Source organism: Mirounga angustirostris, unplaced genomic scaffold, assembly GCF_029215605.1.
Source record: "Mirounga angustirostris isolate CCGP_5_RB_7025 unplaced genomic scaffold, mMirAng1.0.hap1 SCAF_2, whole genome shotgun sequence".
NCBI lineage: Eukaryota > Metazoa > Chordata > Mammalia > Carnivora > Phocidae > Mirounga > Mirounga angustirostris.
Genome location: NW_026991710.1, coordinates 69,805,993 through 69,832,046, shown reverse-complemented (window position 1 = coordinate 69,832,046; position 26,054 = coordinate 69,805,993). Strand labels below are relative to the sequence as shown.

The 26,054-nt window shown below is 41.8% G+C and overlaps 1 protein-coding gene across 23 annotated transcripts in view; it reads right to left on the bottom strand.

Moving 5' to 3' along the window:
* AFF1 (ALF transcription elongation factor 1) overlaps positions 1-26,054 on the bottom strand; it is a 284,626-nt gene that overhangs the window by 148,781 nt on the left and 109,791 nt on the right. The window contains exon 1 of one of the 23 annotated variants that reach the window (XM_064584760.1): positions 20,806-22,811. The exons of the other annotated variants lie outside the window; for them this stretch is intronic. Coding sequence (XP_064440830.1) covers positions 20,806-20,822 — 17 coding nt within the window. The 5' untranslated portion in view covers positions 20,823-22,811. Of the gene's footprint in view, positions 1-20,805; positions 22,812-26,054 lie in introns of those variants that run through there. 23 annotated transcript variants of the gene reach the window in all.

Below are 26,054 nucleotides of genomic sequence, written 5' to 3'. Positions count from 1 at the left end.
AGTGTTCAGTGGGGTGCCTGCTTGAGGATTTCTGTCCCTCTCCCTCTGCCCCTCCCCCTGCTCACATTCTGTCTCTCTCAAAATAAATAAATCTTTAAAAATAATTAAAAAAATTAAAAACACACAGAAATGATACCTTGAAAGGAGGAAAAATAAAACAGGAATGAGTCCACTCACTCATCTTCTAATCCTCTTCCCACATACATACCAAAAAATAACGCTAAGATTAGTCCTATATCTTCATAGGGGTTTGGGTTACACAGACATATACACTGTCAAAATGCACCAAAACACCTAAAGTTTGTGTATTTCGTGGCATACCTGACTTTTATGGTAGAAGGGGAAAAGCCCTGTAAATAAATACTTAACTTTAGTTAATGACATACAAGCTGAAGTAATCTGGGATCTGCAACTTACGCAAGAAGCATAAGAGATTAATGGATGGATATAGCAATGAAGAGATGAGTACATACGTGGTAACACAAATATAATAATAAAGTGTTAATAGTATCATCTGGGAATAAGGCTTTTTACTGTGAAATTCTTCCAACTTTCTGAATGTTTAAAATTTTTCCTAATACAGGGACGCCTGGGTGGCTCAGTTGGTTAACTGTCTGCCTTCACGCTCAGGTCATGATCCCAGGGTCCTGGGATCGAGCCCCATGTCAGGCTCCTTGTTCAGTGGGGAGCTTGCTTCTCCCTCTGCCTGCCACTCCCCCTGCTTGTGCTCTCTGACAAATATATAAATAAATAAAATCTTTTAAAAAAAAAAGGTTTTTTTCCTAATACAATGTTAGGGGAAATAGCCACAAGAATACACTAGTAAATATGACAGGATCTAAGAGGCTGCCAAACACGAGGAGATCCCACACGGTTCCATCACACACATCTATAGACAAAACTTCAGGTTGAACGGGAAGTCTCTACCAGAAAGAGGTAAGGGGGTGGAGGTGCACCTGAGTGGCTCAGTCAGTTGAGTGTCGGACTCTTGGTTTTGGCTCAGATCTCGATTTCAGCCCACATCCCCCCACATCCCCACATTGGGCTCCATGCTCGCCAGGAGTCTGCTAGAGATTCTCTCCCCCTCTCCCTCTGCCCCTCCCCACACTTGGGCACACACTCTAATAAATAAATCGTTAAAAGGGGGGCGTGGGGCAGTGAGAAGCACAAATTCATCTATTAACTAGCACAGTGGCTCCCTGAAAGGAAAGGACATGAAGAGTGGTCCTGAACTCTGTGAGATACCCGATGACAGCCGCTGCCGGCAGAACTGAAACAGCCTGAGCGTACGTATGCCTGCACGCTGCAGTTTATCTGTGTGCGCACACCAAGCAAAACCTTACCTTGCTCTTTCAAAATCTTCCGCTTTTGCTCTATTGAGAAACTACAAGGGAGCCAGCAGAGATACATATGTGCATTTGGAGGAGGACATTTCAGACTCCCATTTGGAAAGCTTTTAGGGCAATCTCCTTAGCAGCCACTGTGGAGACTTAATTCACCTTTCCCTCCCCCTCCTCCAATCTTCACCTTTGTGTTAAAAAAAAAAAAAAATCATTGTTTTTCCCTATTTGAGAACTAAATTGGTTGTGAGGTTTCAGAAAATTAATCTTCTCCAATTCTTGTCCTACTTCTTCATGTACAGATTTAGTGCCTATAAAGGAACCACCGGAATCACATTTCCTTCTTCATATTTCAAAGCGTTTTTCCTGCAAGTCCTTCCCTACAAAATTACCAAGCCAGAAAGCTTTGGGCTTTAAGGAGGGCCTGATTCTATGGTTTCCCTAGTTTAAGTTACATCTGATATCTAAGATACAAAACGCCCAGATTTTAGACACGCATTTTACACAAGTAAATCTGTAATACAATCGGTGGTTACCTTATACCTACCAATCTCCCTTTCTGTATATTTTCTCCCTTGAGTTAGTTGAAAAGTGCTTCTGCAATCAACCTCTTCCCTGCCAGATATGTTGAGGACCCATGTCACTCAGAATTCTTCCCTTGCTCCTTTAAAAGGCTCGCTTTAGTTCTCTACTAATGGGCTCCCTCACCTCTGACCCCTCTCTATCACCTCCTGCTACAGAGCAACCGAATGGAGACGGCTGTGTGTCAGTCTCTTACTGCAGCTTTGCTAAATTCGGGGAAGGCAGAGAGGAGGATGAGCAATACACAACAGGATGCAAACACTCTGGTTACCAGCATCGTAAGCTGGTTAAGGGCATGGTCTCTGGAGTTAGGGATGGGTTCATACATGGACTCCACGACTTTCTAGTAGTATCCTTTGGGCAAGTCATTTAACCTGAATGTCAGCCATTTTATTTTATTTTTTAAGGGCAGCACTAGGATTTATTGAACTGTGCCTTAATACAGGAGCTGGGGCTTGCCCATGGTGCTCTTGATGTATAAAGCCCGGACGTTCTGCCAATTCTTCTTGAGCAAGGACACCAGGAAATTGACTGCTAAGTGGATGTTGTACACAGGCTCGTCATCTGTCATCTTCACATGGCCAACAGCCACTGCCAGACACAGCACCTTCTTCATCTGGAATTTGATGGTGGACTTCACTTCATCCACTTTGGCCACCATGTTCTCATTGTGGGTCAGCAAGGAAGGGAACCTGCCAGCCTTATTCAGGCCTGGGCCCAGGATTCGTGGGATCTGCTTGATCAGAGATTCTTTTTTTTAAAGGTTTTATTTATTTATTTGAGAGAGACACAGCGAGGGAGGGAACACAAGCAGGGGGAGTGGGAGAGGGAGAAGCAGGTTTCCTGCGGAGCAGGGAGCCGGATGTGGGGCTCGATCCCAGGACCCCAGGATCATGACCTGAGCCGAAGGCAGATGCTTAACGACTGAGCCACCCAGGCGCCCCTTGATCACAGATTCTGAAGCCAAAAAGGCATCATACTTCTTGGCCAGCTTCTTAACTAATTTCTTATTCTTGTTGAGTTTCTTCAGTGCCTCAATGTCCATGTGGGGAATATCCACTGCCTTGGCCTCATCACAGTGCTGCTGATACCCCAAAACACATACAAAGAACTTGGGGCGGGGACTGGACTTAAGCCTGACGGTGCCCGAGAAGCGTTTGTCCTTCTGAGGGTCATAGTTCTTCAGGCTGATCTGCAGCTCCACCATCTCCAAAAACTTCCGGCGCTTGCGCTGGTTCCCGTGCAGGGCTTCCTGCACCGCCTCGTACAGGGTGTCTTGGGAGACTTTGCTGCTCATGGTTCTTCGCGCCGCAGTAACCAGAAAAGAGTGAATGTCAGCCATTTTAAAAAAGGTCGTGGCAATCCTGGTACCGATTCCCTAAAACTAATGTGAGGTTTAAGTGAGCTAATGCCTTGTAGTACCATAGTAAACTGAGAGCACTCAGGCGAGCAAGAAAGGAGAAATCTGAAAATGTCTCCAGATGCACCTCCAGCTGTGCTCTTCAAAAAAAACTCAGGTTTTACACTTTCCCAATTTGCAGCTTTTATCTATCTAAGCCTTTGTCCTCCCCACATCCTCTCTGCTTCAACAAATCCTTTCCTCACCACCACCCACTTCCATTTCTCCCTTTCCTACAGGGCTGCGTAATCCACATGGTGCCCAGCAGTGTCCTGCACACACACGTTGCGTCCTAAACAGACTTATAACTAACCCTTGGGGCCAGCACTGGTTGAGCTGGAGTCTGTTTACAACATACTGATGTTCTCTGAGGCACAAATATGCACATACCTATGAACTAGGAGGAACCAGTGGAGCAGGGGTTCTCAACTATGGCACTATTGATATTTTGAACCGAATAATTCTGTGTGTCAGAGAATGCTGTCCTGTGCATCGTGAGACATTTAGCAGGATCCCTGGGCTCCATCTTCGGTGATGGAAGCACACTGTCTTCCCGGATGTGACAATCAATTATGTTTCTAGACTTTGCCAAATATTCCTGTGTGGGGGGTGGGGGCTAAAATAACCTCCTCTTTTCCCTGCCTCCCCGGCGTTGAGAGCCACTGCTGTAGAGAACGAGAACTATTCCCCAAGTCGTGGCATTAGTTTTCTACTCTAGCAGCAGTCACAACAATGCGGCACATGAAAAACAGACGCGGGAACTCTTTAGCTACGTTTGTGCAAGGCACCTTCGAGATTCTGTCACTACTAGCTATGGCGGACAGGGTAAGTCACAGACTCGAAGCTCTAATGGTACCAAAGGTTCAGAACTGCTGTAAGAATTAAATGAACTAACGCATACACATGCGTGCCCAGTGCCTGGCCACGAGTTTAAGTATTCACCACCTGTGAGCTCTTATCAGTAAGTATATACAGCTGAGTGCAAGTGCTGGGCAAGACAGCGCAGGCCTGGGCTCTCCCCTCACCCATTCTTTCCATGTTCCTCCCACCCAAATCCCGCAGGAGGGGGTAAGATAATTCAAAACTAAACAGCACCAGGGTCCCTGGAGCTGATAGCGTATGAAGCGGGATAAGAGAACAGAAGAAAAAAAGGAGAATCCAAGAACAGCAGGAAAAGTGTGGTGTCCTGCAGCAGAGGCAAAGGGGTGCACACATTTTCCACTAAACAGGAAGCGGCAGAAGGATGCCTGGTTCATTCCAAAATGGGTTTCTTATAAGGAAGCAGCATCCTGAAAGAGGATGAAGGGTACAAGGGATTTCACATCTTCTATCCACAGAAGTTCCACCCACGTAATTCTCCCTTTCCAAATATCATAGGAGTTCCCTGAGTTAGAAATACCCCCATAGGGCGCCTGGGTGGCTCAGTTGGTTAAGCGTCTGCCTTCGGCTCAGATCATGATCCCGGGGTCCTGGGATTGAGCCCCATGTCGGCTCCCTGCTCATTGGGGAGCCTGCTTCTCCCTCTCCCTCTGCCCCTCCCACCCAACTCGTGCTCTCTCTCTCTCTCTCAAATAAATAAATAAAATCTTAAAAAAAAAAAGAAAAGAAAAGAAAAGAAAAGAAATACCCCCATAGCTGCAAATAGCTGCACTGTCTCTCCTTAATTCCCCATGTGGTAACCAAGTTGTGGGGAAAAGGTACTTCCCAGTGCGGGGCATTCGGAAATACTGACCTCATGTTTCTTCACCCTGAGAGGAATTTTACACATACTATGTTTCCCTGCTCTCATCTCGTTCCCTTTTCCTGTTTCATACACTTCAGTTAAAAGACACACACACACACAGTCATGTTCCATTTTCTCCATCCTTCTTTTCCTCCATTAGTAAACGAAGGCGCACTGATCATACAGGTAAGTGTATGAAGGACAAAGCTGACATTTATGTGAAAGTCTAGAGTAGATGGGTAGAGGCTGTGTGCCAGCTCTGTAACCATGATAAGTCAATCACTGAGAGTCAGTCACTTAATCTCCATGAGCCTCAGTTTCTTCATCTGTACAATGGGAGGGATAACCCCTGCCTAATAGATTCAATGACATCAAATATGCAAATTCTTGGTTCAGGGCTCAAAACGTTAAGAGAATGCACAATAAAGGATTGCTATTATTATATACCAAAATTATACACGTCTGTGTCCTTCAGAGTACCCAAAGTTTACCAACAGAAATACTCCCAAGAGAATTCATTTTTTCCACCTTTTCTTCCTATCAAACCTAAAGGTCCCTTACAGCACTCATTCCTCCCACCAAAAGAACCAACTTAAGCAGAAGATAAGCTGTCTTATTGAAGCATGGTTCATCTGCTTTGTTTAATCAATTGCACTGTTTTCCATTATTGTACCACATGTTTGACATTTTGGCACCGTAAGTGAAGAAACATTCTGGGTTCAGCCTGGGGCCTAACCTTCGTCACATGATTTTTGTTGCTGCTTCTGTAGAATTTTTTCTGTTTTCCAAACCCATTTCTGGAAGAAAAGCAGTCTGTAAATAGGAAACCATGCATGCTTTCTTTTTAAATACCCAACATCTAGAAATAACATCTACTCTTACCAGCAATTCAACTATGAAAACATAATGAAAGAAATGATTTTTGAATTAAATAAGAAAGGTTTCTCTCAAAAAAAAAAGTGGCTCTTGCTGTCCTAAAGTTTGGGCACAATTTTTAAAGGAATTCTATAAAAATATAAGATCTGAATTTTCTATTCCTGATAATCTAAACAATTAAAGTTTATAAAGTTAAAGACAATTGCCAAAAATCTGTTTATTTCCTTGTCAATTTTAAAATGAGATCGCAATAACAAGAAATGCAATTTTTCATTGGCTAATTTTTTTATTTTTTTCTCAAGATTTTATTTATTTGACAGAGACACAGAGAAAGGGGGAACACAAGCAGGGAAAGTGGGAGAGGGAGAAGCAGGCTTCCCGCCGAGCAGGGAGTCCGATGCGGGGCTCGATCTCAGGACCCTGGGATCATGACCCGAGCCAAAGGCAGACGCTTAGGGACTGAGCCACCCAGGTGCCCTCCTTGGCTAATTTTAAACTAATATTTAAAAGCACAATGAGGGGCGCCTGGGTGGCTCAGTCGGTTAAGCGGCTGCCTTCGGCTCGGGTCATGATCCCAGGGTATTGGGATCGAGCCCCACATCAGGCTCCCTGCTCGGCGGAGCGCCTCCTTCTCCCTCTCCCTCTGTCTGCCGCTCTGCCTACTTATGCTCTCTCTCTCTCTGTTAAATAAATAAAAATCTTAAAAAAAAAATGTAAATGTATAAAAAAAATTAAAAAAAAATAAAAGCACAATGAGAGGGCGCCTGGGTGGCTCAGTTGGTTGGGCGGCTGCCTTCGGCTCAGGTCATGATCCTGGAGTCCCTGGATCGAGTCCCGCCTTGGGCTCCCTGCTCGGCGGGGAGTCTGCTTCTCCCTCTGACCCTCCCCCCTCTCATGTGCTCTCTCTCAAATAAATAAATAAAACCTTTAAAAAAAAAAAAAAAGCACAATGAGAAATAACCATTTCAGTCTGCATTAGGATTCCAACTTCTATTGAGGCAACATGTGTGTTCTGTGTGAGCATGCGTATACACGTACCTGTGTGTATGAATAGAAAAGAAAAAATCCTAGGTCTTCAATATTTAGTTTGTGAGCTATACTAGTTCTTCTTCAACTATGACAGTCTTATACATAAACACGAATGAGTGAAGCTCATAAATATGGTATTCAGAGTAGTTTCCATACCCAGGATCATGAACAGACCGTAACACCTATCTGTGGCAGTGTGTTAATATCTGTCACTTCCTTGGCTCCTAGCACAAGGTATAAAATAACACCTTGCTTTAGTCAATATTAACTAGGCTGCTTTTGGCTTTTAAAAATGTATTTTTTAGCATGGCATTTCTAAGCATAAAAGAACTGAAAGTCTTATGTTCCTCTTCAAATTTAAGACAAAATGACAATCTTAAAAAAAAAAAAAATCACAACAGCCTAAAGTAACCCCCACCTCATCTTCTCCCCTATACATTGAATAAATCACCTATCAAACATATATCAAGAATGATTCAGGGCGCCTGGGTGGCTCAGTCGTTAAGCGTCTGCCTTCGGCTCAGGTCATGATCCCGGGGTCCTGGGACCGAGTCCCACGTCAGGCTCCCTGTTCAGCGAGGAGCCTGCTTCTCCCTCTCCCTCTGTTGCTCCCCCTGCTTGTGCTGTCTCTCTGTCAAATAAATAAATAAGGGCGCCTAGGTGGCTCAGATGGTTAAGCGTCTGCCTTCAGCTCAGGTCATGATCCCAGGGTCCTGGGATTGAGTCCCGCATCGGGCTCCCTGCTCCTTGGGAGCCTGCTTCTCCCTCTGCCTCTCTCTCTCTCTCTGTATCTCATGAATGAATAAATAAAATCTTTAAAAAATAAATAAATAAATAAATAAAATCTTAAAAAAAATAATGATTCAAAATGCAGTAACATTTAATGTATAAAGAAAAGAACAAAAAGAAAATGGTCAAGTTGTTGAAAATTATGGAAGATGTTTCTCTTTCATTTTAATTAGTTAACATTAATAAACTGTTGCTTTTGTTTTACTGAACTACAGAATATTTTAAAGAGTAGAAATTGTATCTATTACGGTCAAGGAAAAGTGAATGAAAAAAAGTCTGCTCGGAAGTGAGGTCCTCTCAGGGCTCCTGCCTAGCTCAGTCAGTGGAGCATGTAACTCTTCATCTCAGGTTGTTGAGTTCGAGCCCCACGCTGGGTGTAGAGATTACTTAAAAATAAAATCTCAAAAAAAAAAAAAAAGAGAGAGAGAGAGAGAAAGTTAAAAAAAAAAAGGAAAAAGAAAGTGAGATCTTCTCTACAGCAATAGAGACTACAAAATCCTCCTGCCTGAAGTCCAATGTAAGTCACCTACAAAAATATGATGCCACTCCAGAGAGTTAGATTAACAATGCATTCATTTGGGACAAAAGCAAATGTATATTTTCACTTCTTCCAGGAGAAACTGAGGCTTTCCCAAATGTCCCCAAGATAAACAAGTGGTGTCTGGCTAGTGATTCAGGAGTCCCTGGCATTCAAACCTACTCTTTTCCATTCCATGAAAATTTGCAAAGAACACAGTAATCCTGTCTAAAACTTTAATACTTCTGAAAAACAGGATGAGGTTTTTATAGGAAGTTATCCCATTAAAAGGCCACTAGCTTTTTTTAACAAAATACTCAAGTTGATCTTGAAAAATATCCATGAAAATTCCATAAGCACGAGTAAAGGAGGGAGATTGGCTCTATCACATGTTAACACACGTTATAAAGGTGCAGTGATTGAGTCTGAAAATGGCTCTTGAACAGAGAGAACAGAATGGCTACTTCTGAGGGAGAGGAGAGGGCTGCAGAACCCTCACTCCTCAAACCAAAATAAAATCCACATAGATAAAAGATAAAAAGATAGCTTTTAAAAAAATGTATCACCAGTACTCAAAGAAACCTTCTGGAAGAAGACTTAAGAAAGTAATACTTTGGGGCGTCTGGGCGGCTCAGTCGTTAAGCGTCTGCCTTCCACTCAGGTCATGATCCCAGGGTCCTGGGATCGAGCCCCACATCGGGCTCCTTGCTCCGCAGGAAGCCTGCTTCTCCCTCTCCCACTCCCCCTGCTTGTGTTCCCTCTCTCGCTGTGTCCTCTCAAATAAAAAAAAAAAGTAATACTTTGAAGGGGGGCAATTTAAAATGAAGACATAACAATTATGAATATCTGGGCGCTTGGGTGGCTCAGTTGGTTAAGCAACTGCCTTCGGCTCAGGTCATGATCCTGGAGTCCTGGGATTGAGTCCCGCATTGGGCTCCCTGCTCGGCAGGGGGTCTGCTTCTCCCTCTGACCCTCCCCCCTCTCCTGCTCTCTCTCATTCTCTCTCTCAAATAAATAAAATCTAAAAAAAAAAAAAAACAACAAACAAAAACAATTATGAATATCTATGCAACAAAAGCACCAACATTTGTAAAGCAAAAACTTCAGAAGATTATTAGGAGAAAAGCTCAATAATTGTATCAGACTTATTTTATCTCTTAGTATGGTCAAAAATAAGAATACAGAAATGATGTAAGACAGATCTAATGTACAAAAACCCACGTTAAACTCTGGGCCCTGAAAATAAAGAATATACATTCTTTTTATATGTTCACAATACATTCATAAAATTATCATATATGATGCCACAAGAGATCCACAACTAAATATGTTTATTTGAAAAATAACTGTAAAACAGAGGTACAAAAGACATGAGGTGATGATAATGAACGCAGGATTCCTGAAGTAACTTTATGTAATCAAACACAGCTGTGATGCCGGCAGAGGTAAGAACTTTCAGTTCCTATAGTAGTTCGCTGTGATCACATTTTTTCAAGAAGCCACAGAATCCCTTGAGAAAAAGGTAGTTAAACCAGCTGCTACTTCCTAAAATATCCAAGGTAGAAGATTATCTATTTCCTATTTCTGAGACACTGAAAGAACTCCACCTTCCACTGTGTTTTCATGTTTAATTATCTTCAATGAGAAGTTCGTTCCTGGGCTTTTCCTTAAACCCCGTAGCATATATAATTTATTAATTCAAGATCTGTTTTCGGCAGAGGTGGAGGACATCTTTTACCACACTTCCTATAGCAGTCTTTCACATGCATAAAAGGTTGCTTTGTAAATTAACCTTTGTATTTAACAGCCAGGCTAAATATGCTCCTTACTGTCTAACTCTTCACTTCCTTATGACTGGACTCACTGAGCTGGGACTTCCCTACTTCCATCGCCAATCCTTATTTGATGGCTTTCCAAACTAAGAAAAACGTACTCTAAAATTTCTTTTCCACATGTTTAACTTGTTTATATTTACGCACCAATTAAGGCAAACTCTTTGAAAATACATTCTCTATTTTAAAAGTACAATTTGTTATGGAACTCATTTTGCCTTTACTAAAAACAAAAAACAAAACAAAAACACAGGGCTGTTTTGATAGCCTTAATCCACAAAAATAATTTTTATTTCAAGAAACTGCCACATGGCAGTATTTCCTAAAACCACATTTGCCCTGTTTAAAAATGCCACCCTTTCCACTATCATCACTTATTTCCATGTATATTCTGAAAGGGCAGTTAGTTCTAACACACATCATGACCCGCGTTTTCTCCACTTCAGGTCAACTTTGTCAGAGGTCCTTGTGGCTGACGTGAGATCAAGTTCCACACTCCATTACTCTCTGTCACGACACCCCATTTGTTTTTTGTCGTAGTGCTTTAACAGTTTGTGATTGTTTCATTGGCCAGTTTGTTGGCTGAATTTCCTGTCCTCTACCCCCCCTCCCAACCAGCTAGGAGCTCTTCTTCATGTGGGGAGACAGATTTGTCTGAACCAGCTTCGAGCCCTGCCCACACTGTGGCTGGCTCTCAGTGAGCAATGCGGCATTCATCAATACATAATATGGATAATATTAAAAGCACTGTTCATGTATGTGAATTGGCCACAGTCATAAAGCTATTAATGCTGATATAATCTTTAAAAAGGGTAGGTAAATTCATACCCAGAAGCAGTGAATTCCAGTAACATGCCATAATGTTCTGAAGCTCCAAAGCTGAAAGCACACTGGGTAGGCTCATTAAAGGCAGCCATGCAGGAGACAACGAACCAGGGTCTCCCAGCTCTTTTACAGACAGACTAGCAGTGGGAGTGCTGAAAAGATGATTCGCTTTCACGACCATCACACACCCATCTAAAGACAATTTCAGAGCATTTCATGAAGTATTTTTGGTCATAAAATAGATCTATCTTTTCCTGAAGTTTGGAACACACACCACTGATTGGGGGCATATGGTCACCACCTTCCCCTAGCAGGACCCAAGTTTTAAAGATAATTTCCAGAAGCTCCACTCAGATAACCTATCTCTGCTTTCAAGACTGCAGTGAATGGGAACAGCTAATTTTTGCCTGAATGTTTTTATTAAAAAAAAAAACAAAACACACATTTAAATGAAAATTTCTAAGGCTATTTTTCAGTTCTGAAATAAAGGATTTATATATATATTTATATTACATATAATTATTATATATTTATATTATAGAATTTATAAAATTTTATAAATATATATACAGCTATTTGCAGCGTTTATGAGCTGTGTTGGAAAATTCACTTCCTACTTTGACAAAAACATGCATTGATACTTTAAATGTTAATTTGGTTTTCTTTAAATAGTCTTTGATACAAGTTTCTTCTTCAAAAAGCCCAACCAATTTTAGAAATACTGTATTTTCTATGAAAAAAGTTGTGTTTTTAAGCCACATGTATTTAAAACATCACATTATCTTTTAATAATCAAATGCAAAATTGATCAGATCTCAGAACCACCAGTTCCACAGCCCAGCTGACTCGAAAGATAGCAAAATAACTTGCAAAAAATTGACTGAATTAGGTCACTTTAAATATGGGCTAGGGTGGACATACAGTCTGAAAACAGTTTAGTGGTTTTTCCAAAAGTGAGGCATAAAACTATCCTAGGACCCAGCAATCCCACTCTTAGGTATCCAACCAAGCAAAAGGAAAATGTACGTCTACATAAAGACTTGCATGCAAATGTTCTTAGGAGTATTATTCATAATGGCCACCCACCCCTACTCCGTGGGAGTGGGCGCGCACACACACACACACAACCAGTCTATCATATTCAGACAGAATACTATTCAGTTATTACAAGACACAACTGATACATGCTATGCCATAGACGAACCTCAAAAAAATTATGTAAGTGAAAAAAGCCAGATGCAATAACCCACAAGGTTCCATGTATGTGAAGTACCCACAAAAAGCCAAATTTACGCACAGAAAGATTTTTGCATGGGACTAGGAACAGGGATTACATATAATTGGACATGAGAGATCTTACTGGGGAGATGTCCTAAAAATGATTTATGATGATGGTTGTATCACTTAGTAAAGTAAAAATAATTGAATTGTACACTTGAAATGGGCAACTCTTACTATATGTAAAATATACCTCAAAGTTGTAAAGGAAAAAAACACTTGGGCTAAGAAAAAGTTCATAAAATGAGAAGTAACATAAGAGATAAAAGATCTGGGTGATAGTGAATGTATCCTGATTAAAGCAAGCTAATCCCCTCCCCTCCTCTCCTGTCCAAAGAGTCATTTACCAAGCTACCAAAAGACCATGTAGGAGTAAAGTTTCTAGTCCACTCTTCAAAATAATAGCTAACACCAACACCTTGGAGGTACCACCAGGATATGGGTGACCTCAGGAAGAAACCAAGTTTTATTCTAGGCTTATCATGAGAACTTTTTTTTTTTTTTTTTAATTTGACAGCGAGAGAGGGAACACAAGCAGGGGGATGGGAGAGGGAGAAACAGGCTTCCCGCCGAGCAGGGAGCCTGATGCGGGGCTCGATCCCAGGACCCTGGGATCATGACCTGAGCTGAAGGCAGACGCTTAATGACTGAGCCACCCAGGCGCCCCGAGAACCTATCTTTTCAAAGCCTACAAATTAAGTAAATCTAATGATTTTCACTTTATCCTTAAAAAAACATGACTCTTAAGAAAAATACAAAGCTGTTTGTAAGACTAAGGCACCTGTCATGAAATTTAAAAACAAAACCCCCACACTATCAGCAAAATGATAAAAAATTCTCAAACTCAATCTTTTATTAACTTCCAATCTAGGGAGCTTTTTTTTCTTTTTTTTTTTTTCTTTTTGGTCTTCTGGGCACAGTTCCCACTTAAAAACAAAAAACTGTTTAATCAGTTATTCTGAATTATACTAAAAACAAGTGATACGACAAGCAGACAACACTCATCTCTTTATTCTTTCCAACATTTTCAGCTAGAAATTGATTTTGGAAACAAATATAACATACTGGGTTCCACTGTATCTTTTTACTATGCTAATGTCAGTAAATGTGACTGCCTAATTTCTTTCCTATGGTACAAAGTTTATATTTACACAGCTTTTTAAAATGGGAGAGTTAGCACAAATATGGTTTAACTCTAAAAGGAAGTGAGGGGGTAAAGGGAGAGACACCAACTATAAAATAACAGAAAAACCTAATTCCTAGAAGTGTAATTGCAGATCAATGTTACTTGGAAAAAAAAATGAGTTAGCTATGTGTTACTGTCCAGAATTTTGTACCAATAAATACCCCCTTTAACAAAACTTTTAAAGTATTTAAAATTCAGCATGTTAACCCAAGAGGTTCTGTTTTCCTTTTAAAAAAAACCCCACAAAAATCGTAGTATTATGGACTCATGACAGCAAAAGCTACCAACTTAACTAGATAGGCCATCTTACTTAGAAATGTTTATGGTAAAATACTAATTTATCAATCAGGAGAAAAAATATGTAATTTCAGCAAAACTAGGAAACAGGTTTCATTCTTTTACACAAAACAATGGGAACTGGTTAATTTCGTACCACTTTCCAAAAATTCACATCCAGAGTAAATCAGGTAGACCTGCATTTTTAAGGCAACAAGAATAAGGGAAGCAATTTAACAAGCTATCCAGACGCACATTATCCAAAATGAAAGTCATGTGAGAGGCCAGGCTCTGTCATGACCACAGAAACATACGTACCAAATCAAAATTTAATTACACTGCAGGACACCGTTTGTGAATTGTGCTACATATTTTATCAACTGCTCCCCTTTGACAGGACAGTTTCCTGCAGGAAAGTTCCAAGAACTGAAGAGTTACGACACCCACATACCAGAAAGTGTTTCCTGAATTTTGTTACAGGAACTGACATCTGCTATAATTTGAATATTTACTTCCCAGTAGGAGGAGCCCCATGTAAAATTCTGTTGAACATTATTTGTTCAACACAGTAGACACAGGCAATGTTTTGTTTTAAAAACAAAACAAAACAAAACCACCACCACCACCTTTCAGTTTCATAGAGTCTGGATATAATTGACCAATTCACAGTTGTAACTTTTCCCCTGGGAACAAAAACATCTGCCACCTGATAAACTGGGGTATGTGTGGTAGAGAGTGCATTTGTAGTTTGGGAGGCAGCCCAGAGTGGACAGGAAAGGGCAAATTAAATAACCAGGTCCTTGGGAAGAAACAACTGTTAAAAAGTGCTGCACGATCAAACGTGGGCTTTACTTCTTGGTACCTTCCTTTTCCTTTTATTTCTTAAATTTAAGTGCACCTGGAGACTTCAGCACTTATAGTTTGTTTTTTGTTTTAAGATTTTGTGTTTATTTATTTGAGAGAGAGAATGAGACAGAGAGAGAGAGCATGAGAAGGGGGAGAGTCAGAGGGAGAAGCAGACCCCCTGCCGAGCAGGGAGCCCGACGCGGGACTCCAGGATCATGACCTGAGCCGAAGGCAGTGGCTTAACCAACTGAGCCACCCAGGCGCCCTATAGTTTGTAACAGATACATAAATTTATAGAGATGGAGATCTATTTTTTCTACCAACCTCTTGTCTATTTCAATGGGGGAAGGAGAACATGTGTATATATGAGGGTATATTAAGTCAAAATGTAACTGCATTGCACGATATACTTTATATATCTCTCACACACAGACTCCATTTCACAAAGGGTAGTAGGGTGGGCCTCTGGCCTCAGAGAAGCAGATCTCCACCCAAGCTCCACCCCAGGCCTGTCCAATCAGAATCTTGGGAGGTGGGGAGTAGAATCGGCACATTGGCAAGCACTCCTAGTGATTCTAGTGTCTAGTCAAGTTTGAGAACCTTGAACTTAATAGGACTACATTGCATCTAAAATATTCTTTTCTTTGTCTAATTGCCAATCCAGCAGGAAGCAAGAGTGAAAAGAAAGGCAAGATCATTTGGGGTAAAATACAGGCAAGCCAGTGAGTCAAGAGTCACATCCTTAACTCTCCAGCCCACCCAAACAAAGGATCATGTGGGCCCACAAGTCTCCATGTATTCATTATCATATGAGCCATTACAGAGGAACAACAATTCTTGGTACTTTTAGAGTGTGGTCAAACTGTGGGTGCCCTTTGGAGATACAATACTTAATTCCAAAGTAATGGCCATTTAGGTGTCAACAATATATATTTCCCCCTTCAGTTAGCTTCAGTTCTTTTTGACAAGATGTCCCTACTGGGATTCCTCTTAATATATTACACCTGACATCAAATTACTGCTTGAGTAATCGCCCTAAGAATCTGATCGTTCAATCAGGTTAAATTAAAAACAAAGCCAATAAACCATAACAAGAAAACACATTCACCAGAGAACAAGACTTCCAGGATTAAGTCTGCTGGCTTTGTGGCCATCAGGTTAAGCTTTAACTCAGTGTGGATAGCTTGGAAAAGGGAAAAGTTTGCACAGAGGAAAGATTCTCAACACTGATCACTGCCAAGACAAAAAGTCAGCACTTGGGATTGTTTTGAAGTTAATTTTTACTTTAGGGTCTCTAGGGCATTAACACCAAGAGTTATCTTATTTTTCCCCTGAAGGCCTGAAGCTAAGCTCCACCTGACACATTTATAGTTGAGCAAGATGTTATTGTGCATTCTACTGCTGTATTATTCTGAGCAAATGAATACATGTATATTCATAATAAAATTAACAATCTGAAGCAGAGCTAAAATACTACAGCTTTATCTTGCCCAATTTTTTTTTTACTTACGTAAAAAAGGTAATCATTTAAGCTGCTGTAAAAGTTACGCACACACCCTATGCCAATAAAATGTAACTGAACCACAAGAGATTATGATATCCAAGCTTGTTATGTTTGTACTTCTGAGCCAAGAAACTTTGTCCTAAAGATGTAGACTGTATTTCCAACTAGTACGGAGGGAAAATCAGAATACGTTACTGGTTGTAGTTCTCACTACAACTCACATATAGGACTTTCTCTTTTAAAAGACAGATTTGGGAATTAAGTTTATTTGCCAATCTTGGAAAACAAACGAAATAGAGAAATTTCCTAATAGAAAACAGTAATAAAGATAATTGGCTTTATAATTCCTCCACTTTACAGCAATTGGGTAATATATATAGATTTGGATGCTCAAACCAAAGGACAGTACCAAAATGAGATTTCCCTCTTATCCATGATTAAGATAACATTTTTCATTACTGAGAATACATGACATTTAAATTGCTTAAATGCAGCATTCTCTAAATTCCATTTTCAAGAGTACAGAAGCAGCTATTGAATACCTTTTCATGCTCTCGTATAGAATCCCCTAAATCTCTTGAGAGATCACTTGCGTTAATGTTGCCAAAGAACATCCCCATAAACCAGCTGACTGAAAAAAATGACTCAGTTCTTCTTTATCTTGGAAGAAGCTGTAGTCTGTGAGTCAGGAAGCTCAGCTGGCTCTCAGGATGAACTAGAAGGAAATCACTTAAGAGACCTGTCTGTGTTTCTCTTCTGTCAAGGACACTGTTCACAATGGCGTCATAGGGGAAAAAATGAAGACATTCACTGGGTCAAAATACTGCATAAATTATTTCCCTCTTGAAATCACTGCTCTGAACCGCACTTTTCAAAATACCATAGCATTCTTCTTTGATATTTGCTCATACTCAGAGCTTCTTTGCTTTCATGAATTTTCTTCCAAGGTAATCAGTAGGTCACAAATCAGGAGGGCAGAGGACAGAGCAAAACTGATTCTATACCAGTTTAAGAGCAATGCTTTTTGCAAAAAAAAAAGGGGGGGGGCAATGCTTTTTGCAATGGAAAAATTTCCCTCACCAAAGAGATCCACCAAAAACTGGCTTCATAATAATCTTGGGAATAATCTGACTTTGATTCATTATTATTTTTTAAACTTCATTAACATTAACTTCAGTCAAATTCAAACAAAAACGCTGTGGGAGAACTGACTACACCAATTTTCTTTTGCAATTTGTCTGAAAGTGCTTTCTTCTGAGATGTGCTCAGCCACCAGATGCTACTCTCCTACAGAATTTCAACTCTCCCACTTCCCCTGGAAAAAGGGGAAGGCAGGGCTTCTCCGGGAGCACAAGGTGCATTTTAAAACTGGTTAATCCCTGGCAGTAGGTGAAGGTATGTATATATTCCTTTCTAGAATTCAAAGATTGCTTCAATGAGGGGTTTAGCAGAGATGAGGAACCAGACAAAGCCCTCCTTTCTGTTTTATCCATCAACACACTCCTCAATCTAAAGCAAGCTAATCCTCACAGAAAAGCATAAATCTTCAAACTATTGAGATTCCATGCCCACCCACCCCCCTTCCCCATCATAGGCTTGCTCCTCTCAAAAGAGGGCATGCCAGGCTGTATACTTCTATAAAGTATTCTGTGCCTTAGATCAGAGTTTGGAAACTAAAGCCATGATCTGTAACTATTTCACATTAAAGAAAGCAAGTTTGTTATAATTCCCATCAGAAAGTAATCAATGTATCTGTTGTGTTTACAGGTTCTAATCTGAGAGCTGAGGCATAGTTTATGTCCTGCTTTAACTGATACTGCATTTCTAAGTGACTGCCTTTCTCCACAACTCGAATGAATACTCAAACCAAATATTAAATGCTTTCAAAAGACTGACCCAAAATCTAATTTTTAAAACGTAGGCAAACGTGACCTCTCATTCAACAGATGTCTCCCACTTCTGGGAGAAAACAATGAACTACAAAGCAAAACAAAATAATCAACTTCCTACTTTTAGGTGCTTTCTCCCCTACTTATAGGTTTAAAATGAGGGAGGGGGCTGGTTAACTTCAATTTATAATGGTTCACAAGCTAAGAAATAGGTAGTCCCTCCCTCATTCAAAATACTTCTAGCTTATGCGGGAGATACCAAAAATGTGAGACAACATCTTAAGGAGCTGACTATAGAAAAGGAATACACTGACTAGCCTACTCACATGAAAAATTAGTCATATACCAACCATAAGTATCAAATGGAAGAATATTACCTTACAGCAATGACAAACAATGACAGAAAAGTGCTATGGCCACCTCATGTATTCACTGTCAGTGCCACAAAATTCACTTTCATCTAAGTTCTCATCTACCTCTTCTACTAAGAAAAAAAAAAGTCAAACTATTTTAAATAGTGCACAATGAAACAACCGTGTTTAGAACAAACTGAGCTCTGAATCTTAAGGGCCAATGAGTCCAACAATCCAAACTAATTGTTCCGAGAGCAAACAGATACTGAGTGGCACTTGGGCAAGATTTTACTATCCTAGATTATAAATCAGAGGTGATGGTTTTGTTTCTCTTAGCACTACTCTCAACAATTTGACCCAGCTTGAGGTTTCCTCGAAATCCAAAAATACGTGCGATCTTCTCTTTAGATCTCAAAGATTATCTACTGTCCCACAACACACAATGTCTAGGGGCGCCTGGGTGGCTCAGTCGGCTGAGCGTCTGCCTTCCGGCTCAGGTCATGGAGATCCCAGAGTCCTGGGATCAAACCCCACATCACATTGGGCTCCCAGCTCAGTGGGGAGTCTGCTCCTCCCTCCCCCCCTGCCCCTCCCCCCTGCTCATGCTCTCTCTTTCAAATAAATCTTAAAAAAAAAAAAAACACCACCACAATGTCTAAATGAGCACAGACCACATTCCAGATGTAACTGTAGAAAGTGAATATTTACAACTTGTGAGATACACTCCTATTATGCAGGCTAAGAAAACAACAGCCATCATGGCCCTGTGGCTTTGTTCCTAGTTCAAGGGCATGTCTGAAGGCCAGGTATAAGAGCAGAATATATACAGTCCTCCTGTTTCAATTGCTAACAAGTTGAACTACCATATCGATAATTCAGATTTTTCCATTTTGTAGCAAAGCACTTTTAGCAGAAATTGCTTTTTGGACACTTACATTGAGGCTTTGCAGTTCCCTTTTCACACCTCCCCTCAGGATTGAAGGGAAAGTCTGGAAGTAAGGAAATGCTGCTCAGCAGCTCCAGTCAGGCACTACTCCACCTATGTGACCTCAGGCGAGAAACAGGCTGGCTGGGCCTCAGTTTCCTCAACTATAAATGGGAAAAATAAAAAGTACTTACCTATTTAAGTGACTGAGAAGGATCAAAGAGATAATCCAATTAAGGCAGCTGTGCCTGGCACACTGCATGCAGTGTCCAATTAGCTATTATCTCATTTTATTCTTAGTTTAAGAGCTGAGGCATTGAAATCACTTGCACCTGAGTTCAGATCCCAGGCCTGTATTATTGAGTTCTGCTGGATAGTATTTACTTAGTTTCTTAGACTAAGGTATCTTAATCTAAGGCTTTATTCCAAAGACCCCCTTGGCAGTTAAATTTCATTAGAGGTTAGCAAACAAAGATGCCACTTTTGCTTCTCATCTAAGTTTTCCCACTACTTGGTCCCAAGAACCCCTTTCTTAGAACAACCAAGAACATGGGGCAGGGGATAAACCACAAGAGTTGAGAGGATTAAATATATAAAGCAGATGGTGCACTATATGGAGTAGTTGGTTCTCTTCCTAGAAAGTTCTCTTAGGAAAAAATCTTGAATTTCAACTTCAGCACTGGGGCATCTATTTCTTTTAGTGGTACACCTGGGTTTTCAGACCTGAAACATAGTTAGCCTTCTAAGACATGCCCAAATCACTGTACTACATCAAATATCAACTCGAAGAGCCCTATTACTTTAAATAGGTGACACCAAACTGCTTTCTAGTAAAACTAAAAGTTAAAAAAGAACTTATTATATAACTCTAAGTTTCCCTTAGCGCCAACTGCTGTCACAACTAAAATGAACTCACACACAACAGTCTCAGTCGTGTAATGATCACTGATGCCTTGTCATCACTCCTTAACACTCATTACAAAAGAAAAAAAAAAAAGGGAACCAACCATGGAAAGTCAGAGCTTGAGGTTCTTACAATAGCGTTCCTCTGACAGCAACTGCAGTTCATTATCCTCTCCCCTCACCAACCCCGGTACATTCCCAGTCTTTGCCTACTCAGCAGATTGTCCGCAAGCTGTGCCGTTTTATGTGGAATACATTTCAGCAGTAAAATTTTCGATCACCTTCTCCAAGGCGAGCTGTTTTTACATTGATTTCTAAAATTCCGATCAAAATACTAGCTCCCCGCCACCCCCAAATCCGGAGAACCAAAGGGAGGTGCACAAAGAAACTAAATTAAAATTCGGGAAAGGCAAACAAGTTAAAACAACTTAATTCCTCCGAAAATAATTATTTTGGAAGACGGAAGAAATTTAACTTTTAACTTTAACTCAACCCCTCTCCTCTGCAGGAATTATCCAGTATGCTCTCCCAACTGTTTTTTTGTTTTTGTTTTTAAATCTGACGTTAAGTAGTGACCCACAGCATTGGGAATGATGAGAAAGCAATGACAAAGCTGCTTCCTGCCGGTCTTCCTCGCAGCACCCCAACCCTCCCTCCCCCACCCCTGCCCGCAACCTTCAATTCCCCTAGCCACAAACACATTTTAAAAAGTTTCTCTCGGTGCCCTGCTTACCTTGACTGGGCTGCCATAATTCAGTTTAGGAGCTCAAGGACTTCTGTCCATCGGAGCCTTCAACCCGCGGCCCTTCTGCCAGCGCCGCGCTCACCATTTGCCGGGGCCGGGCGGGGACCGTCTCTCCTGCGCGACTCCCCGGTGTTACGGGACTACCTGCTCCCGAGCCCGGGCGTCCTCAGCGCAGCCTCGGGCTCCGACCGTATTGGCTCGCACTAATCCTGATGGACATCCGGGCACTGGGGCCTCTGCAGGCGAACTACACTTTGGACCAGCTCGGGGAACGTCGCGTCCGAATTCAGAGCCAGTGAGATCCCTCGGGGCGATTTCGCAGAAGGGAAACCCAAGAAGCCCACGTCCACAGCCCACCAGCGCACAGCTCCCACCGGGCGGCACTAGAACTCGGGCCAGCGTTAGAAGAGAAGCGAAATCGTCTTTTGGCTCACTGAAAGTTGTCCGAGTTCGCCTGAACACCCCCTGTCAAGAAAGTTCTGGTGGTACGGTCCACCTCCTTAAATGGGCACGGCGCTCCGCCAGCCCGAGCCGGAGGCTGCGCCGAGCGGGGGCATCTAGTCCGGGCGCCGGCGCAGCCCTGCTCGCTCGCTCGCGGCCGAGCCCCGCCTGCAGGCTCCTGGCTAGTGCTCTCTTGCCAGGTTTTAAACAATGTACAAACACACCGCGGGAACACACAGTACCCGGCCGCTCAGAACTCCAGCTCCAATTTGAATATTTGTTGAATATTGGGCCCCAAGAGGCCGCAGTGAGCAAGGAATAAAACCACCAGCAGTAAACCACGGTCGCTACTTTAGATCATTCCAATGCTTGCGGTCAGGAAATGTGCAACTAACGCACCCTTGTTTTACTTTGTTCGCTTTCAGTTTTGATTTCATTACATTGAGAAAACATTTACAAAACGCCCTTCCCTTTTTTGGACAACATACAGATTACAGAGTAAACAGTAACTCATTTTGGGGTTGGCATTTAGAAAACAATCACTGAGGATGCAAACCAGCAATGTAGTAAACACTATGTAAGAAGTACAAACGAGAAAACGGGTGGTACTAAGAGCACCAGGGAAGGCATTTAAACAGTGCCTAAAGGTAAGCAGGACAAACCTCAGGTGGGCAGAGAGGGAGGGAGGCTGTGCTACAGTATCTCCCGGGGATCCAGCAGCACAATGTCCGAACTGGAAACTCTTAAAAGAATGAATGCCTGTCCTGGACACTCCTTAGTTCTACCTGGAACCGTTGCAGCGTTGTCCACCTCACGAACAGATAGTCCAGACTGTATTACTAACAAGCCACGGAATGGACGTGTTGACCTCTGGCAAGAAAAAATACGATGCTGGGAGGAAGGCCCAATGCATCTTTATGTGTGATTCTCAAAGTGTGATTAGTGGACTCCTGGGAGTCCCCAAGAACTTCTCAGAGGTCAAAACTATTTTTAGAGTAACACGAAGATATGATCTATCTTTTTCACTGCGCTGACGTTTGCACTAATGGTGCAAAAGCAATTGTGGGGTAACTGCAGGCGCCTTAGCACCAACCAAGGCAGTGGCTGCAAACGGAACCAGTGACACCGCATTCTCCACCACCACACACTAGCGGTTAAAACAAGGGTCCTTTAAGAAGGTCCTTAATGAAGCAAGCAGTAGGAATTACTACTTTTGTCAAATCTCAACAAGGCCTCGAGCAGAGGTTTTTGACGTTTTTTGTGACGTTGTGACAAAATGAGAAGTACACACGAACCACTCTGCTCCTGCAGAGTGAAGTACAATCGTCTGTAAGAAATGCACGTGTGTAATTGAGTTGCGAGATAAACCAGCTGTTTGTTTGGTTTTTTTCCCCCCATGGACTACCATTTTTACGTGCAAGAACAACTGATGAACTGTGGTTTTTCTGACTTGGGTTTTTGGCAGTCATTTTCTCAAAAATGAACAAAGTGAGTCTGTTTCCTCAAGGAAAACAATTGACAGTATTTATTGCCAATGATAAGATTTGAGCTTTCAAGCATTCTGGAAAACTTTACATCTGCCACTGTGAGCTTTATAGCTTCCCAATAATTAAAAGACTTTTTCCAGTGAGATTGAAGGAGGACCCAGTTATAGCCTTGACTGACTCCATTTTGCCTTCAAATCTGTTCCTCTTAATTGTTGTGTTCCCCCCCCCCCCCAGCTTTATCTGTTAACTCAGGCAAGGGACCCAGTGGGCAAAACATCCAGTGTTGGAAACCGAAACTACCCCCTCAAGAAACAAGGGCTGGCTGCCCTGACACCAGCAAGACCCTGCAAGATTGACCCCCAAGAAATAATCAACCTGACCTTTTGCTGCTCAGCTGCAGAGTACCCACCAATCTTGGTTCTGCGTTTTCCCTATATAAACTTAGACGTATTCTCAGCACCTTGGAGACAGTTCTTAGGACATGAGCCCACTGTCTTCCTGGTGCTGGCTTCACTGAAATGAATTCCTTTCTTGTTTCACCACCCCTGGTCTCTAATCCTTTAGATTTCGTTAGCAGTGAGTGGCAGAACCTGGTGTGTTTGCCGCCCAACCCACCCCCCCCCCCCAGGGGTCAGGTGCTCCTGCACCCTTGGCCTCCAGTAACACATTTTCTGGTGAGCCGGCCAGAAGCTGTGCTTCCGTTTTGTCCAGCTCTCTTGGGATCCCCGGATGGAGCAGCTGGAGGCAGGGCGCTCAGGGTTCGCCCGTTCATTTCCCAAATCAGGGACTATGACGGGTGGGAGACAACCACTATGGACCTCAGGCAGGGAGAGTGAGGAGAACAGTCCCTGACAGCTGCGAAAACTTGTTTTGGGGACACTCCTTTTCGCTCGCCCCAGATAGGCACGAACTGCCTTAGCCACGTTTGGCGAAGCAGAGAAATGAACTGAGGGTAAGTGGGCCCTGAAAGATTTGGTTCCTGGTATAAGTTCCTCCTTAGTGCATGCTGGACCCTGTCCTTCCCTAGTTCCCTGTTGTCTGAGCTCCTGGGAACCATTTTGAGCTTGCGTGGCTCGTTCATATGATTTGCAACAAGGAATTTATAGAATTCATCATTAGAGGTACCATTAGAAAAGGACAAGGGACGAGTGGCAAGTAGGGAAGTCAGGATATGTGTTTGTAAGATCTCTTAAAGTTTGTGTAAGAATGGGAAGTGCTATTTCTATACCCTCTCACAGCCCCCTAAGGAGAATATTGGCTGACTAGTCTATTTTTAGCTATGAACCTATGACTAAAAAGAAGATGGTATTTTACTGTTCCACCACGTGGCCTGTGTATATGTTAAGCTCAGAGGAAAGATGGTACTGAGTGGCTCTCTTAGAGTTCTTCCTACCATTCAGTGACCACCCCCAAAGAGGGGGTTTTGATTTGGCTCTCTTAGCTTGTCTAGAAGCTGTTTGGTTCAGCCAGTGAAGCCCCGACTTTTGGGAAAGAATGAATGCTAACAGAGGTACTCTGAGCTTCATTTAGTGTTTCTTCTGTGTTCTTTCTGAACCTCTGCCTAGGAAGATGGGAGATACTTCTGTTTCCAAAGAAAGTTCATTAGGACATATTTTGAATAAATGATGTAGAGGGCTAAAAAGCAACCAGAGAAAAAAGTCTGTTTTGCAAGGGCAAGAGACAGGAGATGGAGACAAAGGAATGTTAGTCCAAACTTTGAATCTACCTCCAGCCTTGCTGGGGGCACCCCTGCCACCTCTGCCACCACCTCCCCCACCCCCTCCTGTTCCTACATCACCACTCGTTTGGCTCGCACACGTGACTCCTTCGTTATCCTTGGTGCTTCCGGTGCCAAAGCACCCCAAGCTTTGGGGCCCCCTCTATATGAGGTTCGAACTGAGGTAACCTCCCAAATCCGCATGAAGGCGTCCAGGGGCTCCCCTAGACTCAACCCACCCACTTCAGATTTCCCCACAGGAGCCCCAGGGAAAACTGACAGTGGGGAACAAAGTGATGAACTGTTCAGTGGACACAGGTGCAGCACACCCAGTATCAAAGCTAATGCAAAGCTGTTGGTTTAATTAAAAAAGACAGGTCTTTAGAGTTATCAGAATTAAATATAAAACTCATCCTACCAAGGTTTATTCAAGGTCAAATAAGCTCATGTTATCTCTGTTGCAATTTGTCAGCAAAAAGATGACTCAAAGTGATGGCTAATTTAGTCTCTCATGAAGTTTTCATGGGTAATTGTTAAAAGCAAGTAGATTTTTAAAAAGGTTTATAGGTAAACTTTTTTTGGTAAGATTTATTTGAGAGAGAGAGTGAGAGTGCACTCAAGAGTGGGGGGGGGGAGGGGAGTGCAGAGGGAGAGCAAAAGAATCCCCCACTGAGCCCGGAGGCAGCCATGGGGCCTGAGATCATGACCTGAGCTGAGATCAAGAGTCAGGCGTTTAACCAACTGAGCCATCCAGGCGCCCCTATAAGTAAACTTTTAAATAGCTTTCGAAATCTTTGGGTAACCTAACTTTGAAATTCCGTTAGTTAAGTAACAAATTGGTTTGAACTCATTGTATATGCAAGTCTTTTCCAAATAAAATAAAATACTGAAACATTAATTACTAGACACAGGTTTATCTGCTTTTGGCTTCTTATTACAAAGAAACTAAAGATAGTTGGGTCTACTAGTAAACATATTTTATGCTTCAATGAAAGTTGTACTATGAAAAAACACGTTCCTAAAAATTATGAAATATATTCATAAATTTGCCAACCTAAAGAATTCTGGTGTAACAGTTCACAGTCAGTCACTAAAGTTTTCACTGGAGACTAAGGTTTCTAAGAGTCAGAATTCGGATACACGTAATTAAGACTGCTAGACATGATAAGGAGAGCCACTCTCTATGTAGGGAAAGTAAGATGTGTTTTTGATAAGAAAGGTTAGGAGAATGGGAGTACATTTTTGCTGAGGAAAAAGAAAGTAATTTTGTCCCAGAATGAGACTGGTTAGAGAGAGAAAACTTAGGATAAAATATGAATCTAAACAAAAACAAAAATCAAACCCCTGTGGAAGGTTTGTGAAGGGGAATCTTTGGAAAACAGTTTTGTGCGTGTTCAGGACTAAGATTGGAATGAATGAATTTTAAAAGAACACTGGTATAAGATTGGAATTTGGGGTTTTTTTTTCTTTCTGTTAAAATGACAATGTTTTCTTAGATTATTGGTCTACTCTTGATAAGAAATTATAAAGTTTTTTTCTTTATCTGCCCAGAAAACCAAAGTTTCTAGATTTTGTCTTTATCAGGTCTTTGA